Source organism: Nyctereutes procyonoides, unplaced genomic scaffold, assembly GCF_905146905.1.
Source record: "Nyctereutes procyonoides isolate TBG_1078 unplaced genomic scaffold, NYPRO_anot_genome, whole genome shotgun sequence".
In the NCBI taxonomy this organism is placed as follows: Eukaryota; Metazoa; Chordata; class Mammalia; order Carnivora; family Canidae; genus Nyctereutes; species Nyctereutes procyonoides.
The window spans coordinates 7,768,735-7,786,502 of record NW_026575133.1 but is presented as its reverse complement, the minus strand read 5'-3'; the positions used below and the strand labels follow the sequence as shown (position 1 = coordinate 7,786,502).

General features: G+C 39.6%; 1 protein-coding gene across 1 annotated transcript; it reads right to left on the bottom strand.

Moving 5' to 3' along the window:
• Positions 1 to 4,926: 4,926 nt before the first annotated feature.
• On the bottom strand, positions 4,927 to 15,911 carry BORCS7 (BLOC-1 related complex subunit 7). Its single transcript, XM_055299809.1, has 5 exons — positions 15,174 to 15,911; positions 7,616 to 7,678; positions 7,458 to 7,501; positions 6,119 to 6,139; positions 4,927 to 5,260 (listed from the first exon to the last, which is right to left on the bottom strand). Exons 1-5 carry the CDS (start codon positions 15,369 to 15,371, stop codon positions 5,209 to 5,211), a joined length of 378 nt encoding a protein of 125 aa, XP_055155784.1. The 5' UTR covers positions 15,372 to 15,911; the 3' UTR covers positions 4,927 to 5,208.
• Between the last annotated feature and the right edge of the window lie 1,857 nt (positions 15,912 to 17,768).

The window sequence follows — 17,768 nt, the reverse complement described above, 5'->3', positions numbered from 1 at the left end:
TAAAGCAAACCACCATCAACTTAAATTGAGTGATTCCCAATTTTCTGTCAGGAATCTAGTGTACAGCACTGATTCTGCACCTCATTGCTTGCAGCCATCATTCATTCTGATGGTCCGTGCACCAACTACAGGGGTTTTGTTTTTTTTTAAATTACCCTGGCTAAAGGACAGGCATGCTGAGTAGATCAGTAAGCTCTGTAGAGCTTTGATCTGTAGACCAAATCAGAGCTCTCATATCAAGTCATATTTTAAATATTAACAAAATAATTATCTTTCTTAAGATAAAAAATAAACATACATAGAAAATTTCATATTTGAGGTGCCTGGTGGTTCAGTCGGTTAAGCATCTACTGTCATGTCAGGTCATGGTCCTAGGGTTCTGGGTCCTGGGACTGAGCTCCTCATTAGGTTCTGTGCTCAGCAGAGAGTCTGCTTCTTCCTCTCCCTCTGCCCCTCCCCCTGCTTGTGTTCTCTCTCTTACTCGCTCACTCTCTCTCTCAAATAAAATCTTAAAAAAAAAAAGTAAAATAAAAAAAATTTTTTAAAGAAATCTTCATATCTTCTTTCCTTACCTCCAAGGATGGCCTTGTGCATACTTCCCCATATCCCACCTTGGAACTAAACTACTGGTCTGACAATTACAGAATCGTCCAGAAAGACAGATTTTGGTTCAATACACAGACCATCTTTAAAGAAGTAGAGCTTTTCAAAATGGCCAGCATCCCTAAGTAAAGGATTGCCCAAAATTGGAAGCATTCAGGCAGAAGCCAGATGACCAGCTGGATGTTTACTTGCCGGAGATGCAGTGGCAGGGGTAAATGCATTGGATTCAATTACTTCCAAGGTCCTTTCTTTTGTACTGTGTTAAATACTAGAAAATGACAAGTAGCACCCACATTTCTATTTATAATAAAAGTAACAGACAACAGAGAGCTAGACTAGTACTCAAAAGATCTATCATCAAACTCAATAACTTTGGGTAGTCATGCCCTGTCCCTGGCTATGTTTTAACCCCTGTAAAACATGGGGCCAGAATTCAGTCACTTTTGAGACCCCATACAGAGCTAAGATTCTGGGGTTGATTCTTTCTTCTTTACCAAATATTCTATGATGGTTCTTTTTTTCTTTTAATTTAATTTAATCTATTTATTCATGAAAGACACAGAGAGGGAGAGAGAAGCAGAGACACAGGCAGAGGGAGAAGCAGGCTCCATGCAGGGAACCTGACGTGGGACTCCATCCTAGGACTCCAGGATCACACCCTGGGCCGAAGGCAGGTGCTAAACTGCTGAACCATCCAGGGACCCCCCCCATATGTTGGTTCTTTAGAAAGAACTCTGGAAAGAAATTTTTTTTCTTTTTTTTTTTTTGGTTTTAATTAGAAATAAGTTAATTTTTTCAAATGCCCTTATTACAGTGATATATGATTTAATGTTTCTTATCAATGTAATGTGTTTTGCAGTTGTTACATCAATTTTGCAATTCTGGAATTATCTTAGCAATCTTCAAAAATGTTTCTCTATTAAATTGTCTGAGATTTTATTAGGATTTTTGCATCTATGTTCATAAATAAGAATTTCCTAAATTTTCTTATGCTATTTTGCTTTTAATTTTTAAAAATGAAAGTCACGGATCCCTGGGTGGCGCAGTGGTTTGGCGCCTGTCTTTGGCCCCGGGCACGATCCTGGAGACCCGGGATCGAATCCCACGTCAGGCTCCCGGTGCATGGAGCCTGCTTCTCCCTCTGCCTGTGTCCTGCCTCCTCTCCTCTCTCTCTCTCTCTCTCTCTCTCTCTGTGACTGTCATAAATAAATAAAAAATTAAAAAATAAATAAAATAAAAATGAAAGTCACAAGGGCACGTGGCTGGCCCAGTTGGTAGAGCATGTGACTCTTGACCTGGGAGATAAGTTTGAGCCCCATGTTGGGTATAGTGATTACTTAAAAAATAAAATCTTTAAAAATAATTAAATAAATAAAAATAAAAATGAAAGTCATATTAATTTCAGCAAATGAACTGGGTATCTTACTATTATTTTCTATACTTTGGGAGTATATGGAAACTCTCTGATAGTTTGGAAAAGTCTCAGGAAAGCCATCACAAGCAAATGACTTTCCTTTTTTTATTCTTTATTTTTTATGTAAGCTCTAGGCCCAATGTGGGGTTCAAACTCATCACCCCAAGATCAAGAGTGGCAAGCTCTTCTGACTGAGCCAGGTAGGTGCCCCAGACATACTCTCTTTTAAATGGCAGTTTTGTAATATTCTATCTTTAAAGGAGCCACACATTTTGATACTAGCATTCAAATTTCTAGCATCAAGCTGACAGATCATGCTTTTAAAATCTAATTGATTTATATATCTCCATTTCAATTATAAATTTACTAATGTGTACTTTTAGATTGAGTGGATACTTTACCAATTTAATTTTTAAGATTTTATTTTTAAGAAATCTCCACACCCAATGTGGAGCTTGAACTTGCAACTCCAAGATCAAGAGTCACATGCTCTACCAATTGAAAACTATCCAGGTGCCGAATACTTTTCCAATTTAATCTATAAGAACCAATTAATTATATCAAATATTTTTCAAATTCTTATCATTCATGCTCGGTTTTCTTATTCTATTTTAATTTCTTCTCTAAGTTCTAGCCACAAACTCCTTAAAAAAAAGAAAACATTTCCACCCTTTTCCCTAATATGGAGATTTAAAGCAGGATTTTTTTCCTTTATATTACTGCTTAGGTTCTATCACATGAATTTTCTTGCATAGAATTTGAATTTTCATGGGATGCCTAGGCGGCTCAGCAGTTTGGTGCCTGCCTTCGACCCAGGGCGTTGTCCTGGGGTCCCCGGATCGAGTCCCACATAGGGCTCCCTGCATGGGGCCTGCTTCTCCCTCTACTTGTGTCTCTGCCCCTCGCTCTCTGTGTCTCTCATGAATAAATAAATAAAATCTTAAAATAAAAAAAAAGAATATGAATTTTCACTATTTTAAAAATATTATCTTTCAACATATTCTCTACAACCCAGATGTTATTTAAAGAAGTATTTTTAGTTTCCATATGTTTGATCACCATTTAATTCTACCTAACCCATTATTTCCACAAGAGACATACTATCAAATTATGTATATAATTCTGACTGTTGATACTTTTTTGGCTACTTTTCTTTCATGGATTTTGGCATTACGTTCTTTAAAATGACTAAATTTGGGGATCCCCAGGTGGCTCAGCGGTTTAGTGCCTGCCTTTGGCCCGGGGCGTGATCCTGGAGTCCAGGGATCAAGCCCCATGTTGGGCTCCCTGCATGGAGCCTGCTTCTCCCTCTGCCTGTGTCTCTGCCTCTCTCTCTCTCTGTGTGTCTCTCATGAATAAATAAATAAATAAATAAATAATAAATAAATAAATAATCTTTAAAAAATTTTTAAAAAATGACTAAATTCAGTACTACTAGGTTTTATTTATTGTAAATTTTACACATACCATTAAAATTTTGATGATGAATTTTTTATCAAGTATAATGTAAGCAATCATTGCTTCTTTAATATTTGTTCCATCATGATAAGGAAAACTTAGACCATACCTTTACTTTAATTTTTAATTTTTTACAAATGTCATGTTAGATATTTCTTTGCATCTTGGATACTTGGATGATTAAACTTTGCTTTGCTTTCTAAACTGATGATCCTTTTAAAATACTGGTCCTTGGATTTTCTAAGCAGATAATCCTACCATATGATAATAATTTTATCTCCTTGTTGCTCATAATAGCTATCCTTATTTTTAATTTCTGCACTAGACATGGCCTCCAGCAAAATGCTGAATAGCAACAGTGATAGTAACATCCTCCAATAATGCCAAATGTTTTACTCCTAATATGACATTTGCTGTCAATTTGTGACCCTTCTTTTAGAAGGTGAATTAAATCCACTTACATTTAATAATTGTGATGAGTGTTATAGAATGAATGCATAACTAAATTCCTTCACACTTAGTTTTTTTCTTTTACCTTAAGTTAATGTGTATAGGTATAATGAGGGATAAATACAACCTAATATAATTAGTCAACTTGATGATATACAATATGAATTAAATTTGACTCTTACTTGCTTTTTCTTTTTCACTGAAAATACCACCATTTTCTTATGTCAGCTTTCTCCTAATTCCTTAGTGAAGTAAGAAATGAACTAGAACACGACATGGTCCCATTTAAAATTCAAAGACATTCAAAGAAATGCTTTTCAGCAAGATGAATTAAATGAACATGGGCAAATATCTAAAAACAGAAGGCTTTCACCATGGCACAACCCTACACTGCCTTTGCATTTGGCAGTAATGTTCTACAAGTGAATCTGCTGATGATTAGCAAAATTACAAAATGAACCCAAGGCCAATTAATCTAGAGTCACAAAAAAGAAATGCAGGTCAAGGCAGGAGTTTGCAGCTGGCCAGATATGGTACCATTTGCCTAATTTTCAATTGGGAATTTGCTACAGTGAATAAAATAAGTATCTCCTCTGAGTTAATAAAAAATAACAGATATTACCTATCACCATTCTGTAACCATGAGACTTCCTGAACATATATATGATCAAAAGAAGTCTTTAAAAAGAATATTAAGAGGATCCCTGGGTGGCTCAGCGGTTTGGCACCTGCCTTTGGCTCAGGCTGTGATCCTGGAGACCGGGGATCGAGTCCCACACTGGGCTCCCTGCATGGAGCCTGCTTCTCCCTCTGCCTCTCTCTCGCTGTCTTTTATGAATAAATAAATAAAATCTTTTAAAAAAATAAAAATAAAATAAAATAAAAATAATATTAATCATTCCTATGTTTTCACAGTAGAAGCCTGATTTTTGAATTTAAAATATTATTCAGCATTTGCTTAAGAATCACATTTAGATGACATAGTTTTTCAGATATAAAAGTTCTGTGGGAAAAACTAAGATCTTTTTTATTTTGCTTTAACATAAAACTAAACAGAGCAATTAAAAAATTCAGTAAGAGCATGGGTTAGTCTGCTTTAAGAGTACTTCCAAAATTCAACCACCCAGCTTCTCTTCAGAGGAAACTGTAGACCATCACAAATCTTTTCTAACTTAACTTTTGGAGAAGAAAATGGAAAATTTAAACCCACAGGACAGTAATTGAATAAAATATTTCCTTCTCAGTGTCAGGCAAAGAAGTGCTTTTCCTGCTTACAAGCCATTCTATTTCAACAGATGATTCAACTGGTCCTGTAGATCAGAAGACTGCTCAACACTAAAAATTAGAACAGAGAAGAAATTTATCTGGAATGAGCAATAAAGACCTCTCTTTGTACAATTTGTACTTTAATGCATACATACTGCTGAAGCTAAATCAAAATTTATATTGGTCCACTACAGTCCCAGAAGTTTAAACTATGAAAAAAAGGTTTGTAAAGCCAATTAGTGTAACTAATGTTGTAAGGGACAGATTTAATCCACTCAAAAAAACCCCAATATTGGTTAATGACTTTATTAGCACCTTTACTTAATAAATATTACCAGTGTAGAAAGTTTTCTATCCCTTAAGGTTGGCTTCTACACCTTGTAATTTTTAGAAAACCTTGACTAGCAATGAACTGACTTACTGCATACCTTTGAAATATACAGTTGACCTTGAATAATGTGGGAGTTACAGGAGCTGATGCCCCACACAGTCAAAATCTATGTATAACCTGACTCCCCCAAATCTTAACTACTAAGAGCTTACTGTTGACCAGAAGCCTAACTGATAATATAAACAGCCAATTAACACATATTTTGTGTTATATGTATTATAGGCTACACTCTTATAATAAAGTAAGCTAGAGAAAAAATTTTATTAAGAAAACTATAAGGAAGAAAAAATAAACATTTACAATACTGTATCGGATTTATCAAAAAAAAATCTGTGTGTTAAGTGGAACTGTGTAGCTCAAACTTGTATTGTTCAAGGGTCAACTGTACTGTTTTCTTTATATCCCAAATGAGCCAACCCAGAACACATGACAGTTTAAGGCTATGTGTCAACCAGAGTTTCACATTGATCCTAGGCCCAGAAGTACAATTCCCTGCAGTTGATCCCCCCGACTCCCCCATCTTTGGGGTTACTTACTTCTTCTGAATAGCTTCTTGCCTAAATAAGAAAAGGAAAGAGGAAAACAAACATTAAAAAATCTAAGAAAACTAGTTCAACTTATGGTGAGGTATTTGAAATAGGCAGAACGAATTTCTAGCTTATGTCACAATCTATATTTCTGTCCATTCTAGCTTAAGACTATGCTCTTGAAGCTCTGTTCACTGAGTGAAGAGTTGCTAAAAAGATGGATTCTAAGCCTGAAGAGGTAATGGCCCTCTATCAGACTGAGGGAGGTGGTGCCACTTACTATATATATGGCTCACATTCAGTCCAGGTATGTGGAGCCTAATGGTCACACACCTGATATACACACACACCAAGAATGAACATTGAGCTGTTTAAAATTTTTTTTATATAATTTGTATTTATTCATAGAGACAGACAGAGAGAGAGAGAGGCAGAGACACAGGCAGAGGGAGAAGCAGGCATCATACAGAGAGCCTGATGTGGGACTCAATCCAGGGTCTCCAGGATCAAGCCCTGGGCTGCAGGCGGCGCTAAACCGCTGCGCCACTGGGGCTGCCCGAGCTGTTTAAATGTTAAGAGTTAAATTCTCATTCATACATTTCTAATAGGTACCTAAGTAATATCAACTATATAAAATATAAAGCAAAATGAAATACAATGAAAAGCTAATTAAAATTTATCCAAGGGTGTCTGGATGGCTCAGTGGTTGAGTATCTGCCTTTGGCTTAAGTTATGATCCCAGAGTCCCAAGGGTAGAGTCTTGCATCAGGGTCTCCCTGGGGGAGCCTGCTTCTCCTTCTGCCTCTCTGTGTCTCTTATGAATAAATAAATAAAATCTCAATAAAAAAAAAAGTTATCCAAAATTGTAACAGAGAGAGTTCTCTAGATTTCAAAATCTCCTGGATGATTTACATGTAGGGCTGGCTTAAATGGGGGACTACAGGATACAGGCCACAGCTACACTTGATTTCCTAGTGCAAGCACAGACTCCCCAGGAGGGACCCTGGGCACAAGTAGTCAACAGATACTGATTGTCTACCAGAAGCATGATCCTGGCACGGGCCCTGTCCTCCTGGGGTTTAGAGTCTCTCTCTCTGAGGAGCCCCCAGATGAATAGAGAGACTCACAAAAGGCAGTCTCTGCTCTTGATCTCACCCCATACTCCGGCTTCTTCTGCAGTCGCAGCCATCTTTTCCAGAAGGAGCTCATTCTTAACTAACCCCACCTCTACTCCCAACTCCTGCTTTTATAGGAAAATATGCTGAAGCACAAAGGCAGGTGGGGTGGGGGGTGTCAATCTGTGGAAGGTGACTTTGCAACAAGCCAGCACTGGAGAGGGCATACTCACTGGTATTGAAGGTGTGTTGTTATTATTGCCATTTTCCTTAAACTCTGCATTTAAAAAAAAAGAACAAAACAAAAAAACAGACAGAGAACATTGCACTTTCTTGTAGCCACACCAATTATGTAGATAAAACCCAAATCATAAAAGGAATTGTTCCTTACATCTTCTGAGTGCAAGATGGCATCTTCCTGCAGGACCATGTTTCGAGCCGCCTGACCTAGCAGCTGGAAGACAAAAATAAAGTGGTAATGATCAAAATCTGCAAACTTCCTGTCATCTTCTCTTGCAGCTGTTATACCACCGCCCTCTCTCCTCCCCTCCCCCCATACAACTACAAATGCTCCAAATGTAACAGAGGATAATTTCCAATTTGTTCACGTTGAAAATCCAAATTCAGGGTCACTCTGGCAGTCCTGGCCTGGGCTCACCACCCGTTCCAAAGGCTACTGCTTAAGAAATCAAGGGCTCCCTGTGTAGCTTATGAGCCAAGAGCTGAAAGGAGAAGTCTGCAAAGAAAACTTTGGCTGCACAGGCCCAGTGAGAACTTTTGGTTTTTTAAAGGCAAATCTGACATTTGGGGTGGTTTGAAAGGGATGAGGGAGCAGGAACTAGGGCAGGGCTAAAAAGGAGAGCAGGAATATAGCTGTTTAGAAATGGAATGAGAGAGGGACACCTGGGTGGCTCAGCGGTTGAGCGTCTGCCTTTGGCTGAGGGCGTGATCTCGGAGTCCTGCAATCAAGTCCCACATCAGGCTTCCGGTATGGAGCCTGCTTCTCCCTCTGTCTGTGTCTCTGCCTCTCTCTGTGTGTCTCTCATGAATAAATAAATAAAATATTTTTAAAATAAATAAATAAACAGGGGATCCCTGGGTGGCGCAGCGGTTTGGCGCCTGCCTTTGGCCCAGGGCGCGATCCTGGAGACCCGGGATCGAATCCCACATCAGGCTCCCGGTGCATGGAGCCTGCTTCTCCCTCTGCCTGTGTCTCTGCCTCTCTCTCTCTCTGTGTGACTATCATAAATAAATAAAATTTAAAAATAAATAAATAAATAAATAAATAAATAAACAAACAAAAACAATCAGAAAAAAAAAAAGAAGAAGAAATGGGAATGGAATGAGAGAGACACACAGAACACAAAGAAGCCTAGGAAGAAGCTCGGGGTTGAAATGGGAAAGCACCACAGGAAGGATGGCCGGATGGGGCAGGGTAGGATACAAGGAGAAAATGTAACTGTACTTAGGGCAGTGAGCAAAGCTCCACCCACGTAGAGAATTGTGAATCACTGTGCTGTACACTTGAAACTAATATAACATTGTATGTCAACTATATTTCAATTTAAAAAGAAAGACAAAAAGGAGAAATGTGGAAGTGGATTTTGATGACTTCTGATAGCTGATAGAGGGGCCACAAGACCAAGAGACAAAAGCTGAGCTCTGATTCAGATGGCTCGCCTGTGGCCACGGAGATGTGACTCAGGGCTGTGAGGCAAGGGGAGATGGACAGAAGTCTGTGGCCTACTGTCATACTCTGCTCCAGCAGACATGAAGTCCAACCCCATAAGGGGAGCTGCTGCTATGTACATCCTACCTACCGTCCCTGTTCCCTTGGGCCAGAGAGATTCCGATGAAGAGGGGACCAATGACCTAAAATTCACCAGGAATAGCAGCATTGCTATGGCCTCCAGATAGTCTTTTTACTAATTTTCAAGTTTTAAAATTAATAAACCTATATGTGCTTCTAAGTCGAAACAGTAAAATAAGACCTTCGATCCCTGTCCCTTTCCCTACCCATTCTCCTTCCCCTATGCATAAATATTTTTTTAGAGGCGCCTGGTTGGCTCAGGTAGTAGAGCACGTGCGACTCTTGATCTCAGGGTCATGAGTTCAAGCCCCATGTTGGGCATGGAGCCTACTTAACTAAGCTAAATAAATAAATAAAAATTAAAAATATACATATACTACCTATGTACATATAATAATGGGATATATATAGTATATATATATATAATATACACACACACAGGGTTCAGCTTTCCATTGCTTCTTTCTAAAAGTGGACATACATATATACCTGTCCCCCTCCTTACTTAAAATGTAACTACTATCTGCACTCTTCCACACAGTGCTATTTTCACTTGACAAGATAGTCTAAAATGTGCAGTAATTTATACTGAATCTGTGCATTGCTCTTTTATGGCTGCTGAGCACTCTGCTGTATACATGCCCCCGTAAGATTATTCAACCAGTTGTCTTGTAGACTTTGGGACTATTTCTAGTCTTTGCTATTATAAGTAGTGCTACAAAAAAAAAAAAAAAAAAAAACAACCTATATATCTATGTGTCTTTTTGCTAGTGTATCTTTGGGATAGATTCATAGAATTATGACTGTGATTGCTGGATGAGGGGATTTTAGTTTTGCTACATATTGCCAAATTCCCCTCCACAAGGGTTACACCATTTCACACTCCTGTCCACAATGTATTAGAGTGCCTCTGGCCACTTTTAAGTGGCCAACTCCAAAGTCCTATAGACGGGAGATGGTGACAGACAAACTGATGACAGAAAGAAAAGGTTCTCACAGAATCTTCCTCATTCATTGAGTCGGTCAGTCAACAAATATTTATTAAGTGCTTATAATATGCTAGGGAGAAACATAGCCCCTGTCCTCACAGGGCTCACAATTTGGGGACACAGGCACTACCTTATGGTAACAGCTGATAGGGAAGCACCAGATGACTGGGCAGCACAGGGGGGGGGGATGTGACCCATTACAGGGATGGGTGTTCAGGGAGGGCTTCCTAAAAGAAGTGACTTCTAAGCAGAACCTAAAAGTCGAGCACAATCAGATTTACTGTTTTAGAAGCGTGGCAAGCAGAATGGACTGAAGCAGGGACTGAAGTCAGAGAGACTGGTTTGGGAGAACACTGCCATAGTCTAGGCAAGCAGTGAAAGTCGCCTGAGCCACAGGAGTGGCAGTTGAAAGGCAGGCGGCCAGGGTGGGGGAGGTGATCATTTAGAAGATAGACTCAAGGAGACTCATGATTCCTGGACTCGTGATAGCTGTTGCAATGCAGGGCCAAGGCCCTTTCTTTGATGAAAGATGTCTTCATTGGCATTCTGCATCATTTTCTTGCATAAACCAACCACGCACATCACATATCATTTAAGATGTCCGGTTTGGGTTCCTTTAAAGTGGAACAACATCTTGAGTATTTCCCCCTAGGCTTTTACCATTGGCTTGCTCATTTGAGTTGCTATTAAGCAACTCAATAGCAATCTTAGCTACTCATCTTCAACAAGTATTATTACTAAGTTGCTATTTGTTAGCTCTTCATCTTCAAGATCTTTCCAACATAGTTTTCATAGCAATTCCAATTCCCTTTTTGTTTTCATTCTGGTTCATCATTTTCCATATTATTGCATTAAATAATGCAATTACAGTAGCAAGCATAAACACAGGCTTAAGATAACAAAGGAGCCTAAAAAAGAGAACCCCCTCCCCCACAATGGACCCTTTACTCAGCACACAACTCGACTGGAGGAGTAGAGGTGCAGGCGTACACAGGAGGAGCGTGGGGATCACACATGTGGGCACAGGCTGGCATGTTCTTCCCCACTTGGTACTCCAGCCATACTGGCCTCCTCGCACACCCTGTACACACTCCCATTTCAAGACATTTGCTTTTGCCATTTCTTCTATTTGGAACTCTCTGCCTCCGGATGTCCATGTGACTGATTCCCTCACTTCATTCATGTGTCTACTCCAATGTCTCCTCCTTTAGGGAGCCCTTCCCTAACCACCCTGTCTCAGGAAAACCCTTTCATCACTCTCTACTCTCAGCTTAGCTTTTTCTTCATGATATTTATTATCACCTGTTTGTTTCATTTATTTGTCTGTCTCCTCACTAAAATGTAAGCTTCCTAAGTACAGGGACTAGTTTTGTGTATCATCCTCTACCTTATACCTGGAATAGTTCATGGCACATAGCAGACAATATTTGTTAAGTGAATGCTGTGGAAGGAGAGCTTTACATGTGGAAATTGTCAGCTAATCAAACAAAACAGCCACATGGAGACTGCTGAAAAGAGAAACAATGTTCTATGTGCTAAGAAGGATTGAAATAGAAAATTAGGCTCCATGTCCACAATGAGACCAAGAGTTTCCTTTCCCTCAGGACCAACAACAAAAGGGAGGTGCCCTGTCGCTTTGGGACAATTTGGGCCACACCAAAACCAAATCAAAAAGGTAGAGAAGAAATTCTAAGGAATATAAAGAATGTGTACCCCCCTGGAGAAGACAGTTGCCACTAGATCCCCAAAAACCATAAACAGAAGTTGTTAAGTGAAAATAAACTGTAAATACTTGAGACATTTTTTTCTCTAGGAGACTCAGATTACAGCTCAGGACACCATCAAGAAAATAAAAACAAAACTCACAGAATGGGAGAAAATATGTACAAACAATATCCGATAAGGGATAAACATTCAGAATATATGAAGAACTACAACTCAATAACAGAAAGTCCAATTTGGAAATGGACAATGATTTTCATAGACATTTCTCCAAAGATATACAAATGGCCAGTAAGAACAAGAACAATGCTCAACATCACTAGTCTTTGGGGAAATGCAAATCAAAACCACTGGGGGATACTAGTTTATACCTCTCACGATGGCTATGATTAAAAATGGAAAATGACAAATGTACCTGGAACGCTGATGCATTGGTAACAATGGAAAATAGTACACCTATTGTGCTAAACAATATGAGGATTCCTCAAAAAGTTATATGACACAGCAATTGCAATTGCAACTCAGCAATTACCCCAAATAATTGGAAGTAGGGTCTCAAATAGGTATTTATATACCAATGTTTACTGCAGCATGTTCACAAAGCCAAAAGGTGGAAACAATCACCAAATGAATGAATAAATAAAACGTGGTATATACATAAAATGGAATATTATTCAGTCCTAAAGATTAATATAATACTGATATGTGCTACAAAAAAAAAAAAAAAAACAAAGACAAAAAAAGAAAAGCAACAAGACACTCCAAATAATCTATACTTTAGTAAAGGAAATGGCAAAAATACATACTACAGAAGAAGTCAATATAATAAGATACCCAATAAAAAGATAAATCAGAGAACTGAGAGATGATGTGTGAACCTCAGAACGCTGGAATTATTTCAGTTTAACTCAATTCATACCATTTACTGAACACCCAATCTAACTCTACTATAGAAGAACCTCATGTGAAAAATACACAAGGAGGAACAGAAAGGAGCAAGTAACATTAGGGCAGTCAATGGTAACGCCATGGCTTTGTGGCCACTTAACCAGCTAATATCACATGAGAGGTGATGTCCAAGATTATGAGCCTAGAACCAGTCTGCCTAAATTTGAATGCTAGTTCTATCCCTTCCTAGCTACGTTGTAACCTTGGACAAATTCCTTTTTGTATCTTCTATATAAGAAAAGCATCTCCTCTATTAGTGAGTATAAAGATTAAGCTACATAAAACACAGTAGAGTTCAGGACACAGTAGATGCTCAATAAAAGAAGATGGATGTTCAATACATACTGGTGGTTAACTATGAACACTATATATATTTTTTAAATTTATGTATCCATACCTTGTTTCTCCTCAAGAAACACTGAAGGCAATTTATACCAAATTAAGTGCATGTGTGTGTACACATATATACACATTTTTTTAAAACAGCAGCAGAATCTAAAAGTCATTAAAAGGAGAAGGAGGGATCCCTGGGTGGCGCAGCGGTTTGGCTCCTGCCTTTGGCCCAGGGCGCGATCCTGGAGACCCGGGATCGAATCCCACGTCGGGCTCCCGGTGCATGGAGCCTGCTTCTCCCTCTGCCTGTGTCTCTGCCTCTCTCTCTCTCTCTCTCTCTCTCTCTCTGTGACTATCATAAATAAATAAAAAATTAAAAAAAAATAAAGTTCCCTATAAAAAAAATAAAAAATAAAAAAAATAAAAATAAAAGGAGAAGGAAGTAAATGTGTCTATCACTAAAACTGATCAAAGAACTTCCGTGCAACCAAGGCAAAATGTAAGACACTTGCATTGTATAATTCTTATTTGGTAAAGGCAACATAACAATTCCTCAGAGAGAGAGAGACTGTCCTCTGATAGTGAATTCTAAAATAAGCATACCACATAAGACCTCATACAAAACCTACTTGGGATCACCAAATCAGTGACTTCAGCAATAGTATTATGGTAAATAAAAAACACCTTCTTCATACAGTTATTTCTTGTAGTCATTATCAATAAAAGCTAAGGACTTAACATGAAAGGTGATTCTGTAAAGACAATCTACTGGGCCCTAAACTAATATGAATAAAGCTGCTATGAATATTCATATACAAGTCCAAAAGCTTGTAGCCATTCTGTGCTTGTTACTATAATTACATAACTTTATGAAACAATATAGAAACTGATGAAATATGAGTTAAAAGACGGTTGCTATTATTGTGAAAACTAAGGTGAAAATAACCAATACTTGTTGAAGATGAGCAGCCAAGACACATTGCTATTAATTATAAGCAAGATAATGGTTAAGGTTTATAGAAGAAATTCACAAAGATCTAAAAAGGCTTTGTGGTTTGTTTTTTTTTTTTAAGATTTTATTTATTCGAGATAGAAAGGGATCAAGAGAGGACATGAGCAGGGGCAGAGGGAGAGGAAGAAACAGACTCCCTTGCAGAGCAGGGAGCCCAAGGCTGGGCTCAATCCCAGGACCTCCGTATCATGACGTGGGCTGGGAAGGCACATGTTTAATGGAGTGAGCCACCTAGAAGCCCCTAAAAAGGCTTTGTACTCAGATTGTTTCACAGGTGTATTCAAGATGTTCCACTTTAAAAAACCAAAACAGGAACTCCTAGATAATATGTTATATGTATGGTATGTATATGTAACAAAATGAGAGGCATATTATCACTTCTCTTGGGTAAAAACCTAGAGTGTAATGGCTCGGTCATCTGAACCATTTTGTTTATCCATTCACTTGTCAATGGAAATTTGGGTTGTTTCCAGTTTGGTGCTAGCATGGATATGGTGCCATGCACATATACAAATCTTTTTGTGGACATATATTTTCATTTCTTGTGGGTGAATATCCAAGAGTACAATACTTTTTTTTGGAGACACTGTACATATATAAAACTTTCTGGTGTGAAAAAGCCATCATATAACTCCATTCGTGGAACCAGCTAAAGGATGAAGGGGAAGTCAGGGCAAAGGAGAAAGCTAATCAATGAAACAGAAAACCAAGAATGTGGCCAGAAAGACAAATCAGAAAAGAACAAATCCACAGACGATGCACAGAAGTGTGTAAGGAATCTGGGATGTTGAGGGCAAAAGCATGCGGAATTTCGGGGCTAAAAATGGATAGATCTTCACTAGAAGATAACCCCATGAAACAAATGAGGAACTGGCCAGGACCACTGTCTTATCCGCTGCTCCCAGGCGATCTCCGCCTTAAAGCACAGATTCCCACCGTTTTTTCCTCTTCCTACATCGCTAATGCCCGAGAGACTACACATCCCAGAATGCAACACGCGCCCTTAGCGGAAGAGCTCTACTATCTGGGAGCGGTTCACAGCCTACAATTCCCAGGAGGTAATGCGATCTCCTTCCCACTGCTAGGGAAGACTTGGGCCCGGGGTACCCGGCCGGAATGTCCACTCCCAGCTCACCTCAGAGCTCCGGGAGCCTTTCAGCACCTGCTTGGTGAGCGCGATCACATCCGTCCCACAGGTGTTCACCTTCTCTGTGAGGAGCCCCTTCACGGATTGACCGAATCGCGCTTGCGAATCTGGTGTCCCAGTCGCCATCACCTCAACTAGTGAACGCCTCAGCCTGGACAACGGCGAGTCGCTGGGGCCAAAAGGCATCAAAGCGGAAGGAAGCGAGGTGGTGTCTCTTCCACCGTGGGAAAAGGAAGGGACGCATGCGCCCAGCGGAGGTTGACTTTACCTAACTTTAAATTAAAATATTCACTTGGTATCCTGAGGAAGATGGGGGCCCCAGGCGGACATCTCTGGAGGGAACGGAAGACAATTTCAGTAAATCTATGGGTTAGAATCAGAAGGGCTGGAATACAGCCCTACTTCTGCATTTAGTCATGTGACTGCAAATTACTCAAGCTCTGAGTCTTGTGTTCATCAGTAAGAAAACAATGTTCAAGTCTCCAAAGGGTTATGAGCATGAATTAAAGTAATTCAGTTCAATTTTAATAAAATTTCATGAGGCAAATATCAAACTGTGCTAGACTGAGGGTAGAGAAAGAGAAGAGATACAGTGCTTTGTCTCTAGGAGCTCCCAGGCCATGTAATGAGCCACGTAAACAGCTCATAAATGGAGGCAGTGCTCAACATCACTAGTAATTTTTTATGATAAATGATCGCTCTGTTCTATTAAAAGCAAACTGTCACTTTGGAAATGAATTAATATCTGAAATGTTTCATGCAGCTCTATTTCTTTTTTAGCTAACACATAAGAGATGAGAATGGTGTCATGTTGCAAATTTTGTTCAAAATCACCTGTATTCAGTGATGAAGTTTTGGAATTATAGGTGAGGTTTGGTGGGGTGAGGTCCGGAGCTGATGACCAAGAAAGAATTCTTGAGACGTCTTTGGTGCAAAATGGTGGTTTTATTAAAGAACAGGGACCGGACCCGTGGGCAGGAGGAGCTGCTGCCCTGAAGCCTGTAAGGGGTTGCTGATTATATACCTGGGAGTTGGGAGGGGTTTGAGGATAGTGTACTCTCTAAGGAATTTTGGAAGCAAGGTTTCCAGGACCTTGAGGGGGCTAGCTATTGTTAGGAAAATGTCACTTATTACCGTCTAATAAAACCTGAGTCATGAGATTCTTCAGATGTGTATTGGTGGGCCCTGTGCTTGGAGGATGATTGCCAACACATATCTTGGGGGTTTAGAGATAAAGGGAAATTTCTAAAGGAATTTTTATGTTAAAGTAGGCTAATAGGATCCTGCAGGTCGAGCTAAGATTGCCTTGCCCTTAGCAAAGTATTAACATGGAGGCAGTTGAGTCTGTAGAGGAATGTCACTCTCCCTGTTTCAAGGACTTGTCAATGTACTTTGTCCTCAGCCAGTCCTCTGTTCCCTCATCATTCAGTATCATTACTTTCTCCTCCAAGTGTCTAGATTCATGTCTCTGTTGATTCTTTCATGTATCAGTTTTATTAAGGTACGATTTATGTGCAATAACTATGTTCTTTCAAAGTGTACAGTTTGATTAGTGGGACAGATGTACACATCTGTGAACCACCACAATTAAGATATAGAACATTTTTATCACCCCCAGAGGTATCCAGATGTCTCTTTGCGGTCCATCTGTCCCTCACTCTAGGCAACAACTGATCTGCTTTCTAGCACTATAAACTAATTTGCATTTCTAGAATGCTATGTAATTGGAATAATATAGGAAGTATGGGGATCCCTGGGTGGCTCAGCGGTTTAGCGCTTGCCTTTGGCCCAGGGCACGATCCTGGAGTCCCAGGATCGAGTCCCACGTCGGGCTCCCGGCATGGAGCCTGCTTCTCCCTCCTCCTGTGTCTCTGCCTCTCTCTCTGTCTCTCTCTCTCTCTCTCTATCATGAATAAATAAATAAATAAATCTTTTAAAAATATATAGGAAGTATTATCTTTGTCTAGCTTCTTTCAGCATGATTTTGAGAGTTATCCACACTGTAGTGTGTATCACTAGTCTATTCCTTTTTATTGCTCAGTAATACTCCATCGTTTGAATATGTCTCATTTTGTTTATCCATTCACATGGAAATGGATATTTGGGTTGTTTCCATCTGGGGGCTGTTATAAATAAAGCTGCTGTGGCATTCAGATACAAGTCCCTCTGTGGGTTGTTTTCGTTTATCTTGGATAATATCTAGGAGTAGAATGGCTGGGTCATATAAGTGTTTAACTTTTCAAGGCACTGCCAGGGCATCTGGGTAGCTCAGTGGGTTGGGCCTCTGACTCTTGGTTTCCAGTCAGGTAGTGATCTTGGAATCTTGGGATTAAGCCCTGTGTTAGGCTCTGAGCTCAGCTGGAGATTCTCTCCCTCTCCCTCTGCCCCTCTCTCTGCTCTCTTTCTCAATAAATAAATAAATATATATTTAAAAAAAAAAACTGCCAGGGTGCCTGGGTGGCTCAGTTGAGTGTCTCTTTTCAGCTCAGGTCATGATCCCAGGGTCCCATGGGATCAAGCCCCATGTTGGGCTCCCTGCACTGCGAGAAGTCTGCTTCTTCCTGTCTCTTCCTCTCCCTCTGC

Bases quoted from the DNA above. Each gene is read 5' to 3' on its own strand.
- BORCS7 (XM_055299809.1), bottom strand. From the start codon at position 15,371: ATGCCTTTTGGCCCCAGCGACTCGCCGTTGTCCAGGCTGAGGCGTTCA. The intron at 7,679-15,173 runs GTGAGCTGGGAG...TTTGTCTTCCAG, and splicing joins AAGGCTCCCGGAGCTCTGAG to CTGCTAGGTCAGGCGGCTCG. The intron at 7,502-7,615 runs GTAAGGAACAAT...TTTTAAATGCAG, and splicing joins CCATCTTGCACTCAGAAGAT to AGTTTAAGGAAAATGGCAAT.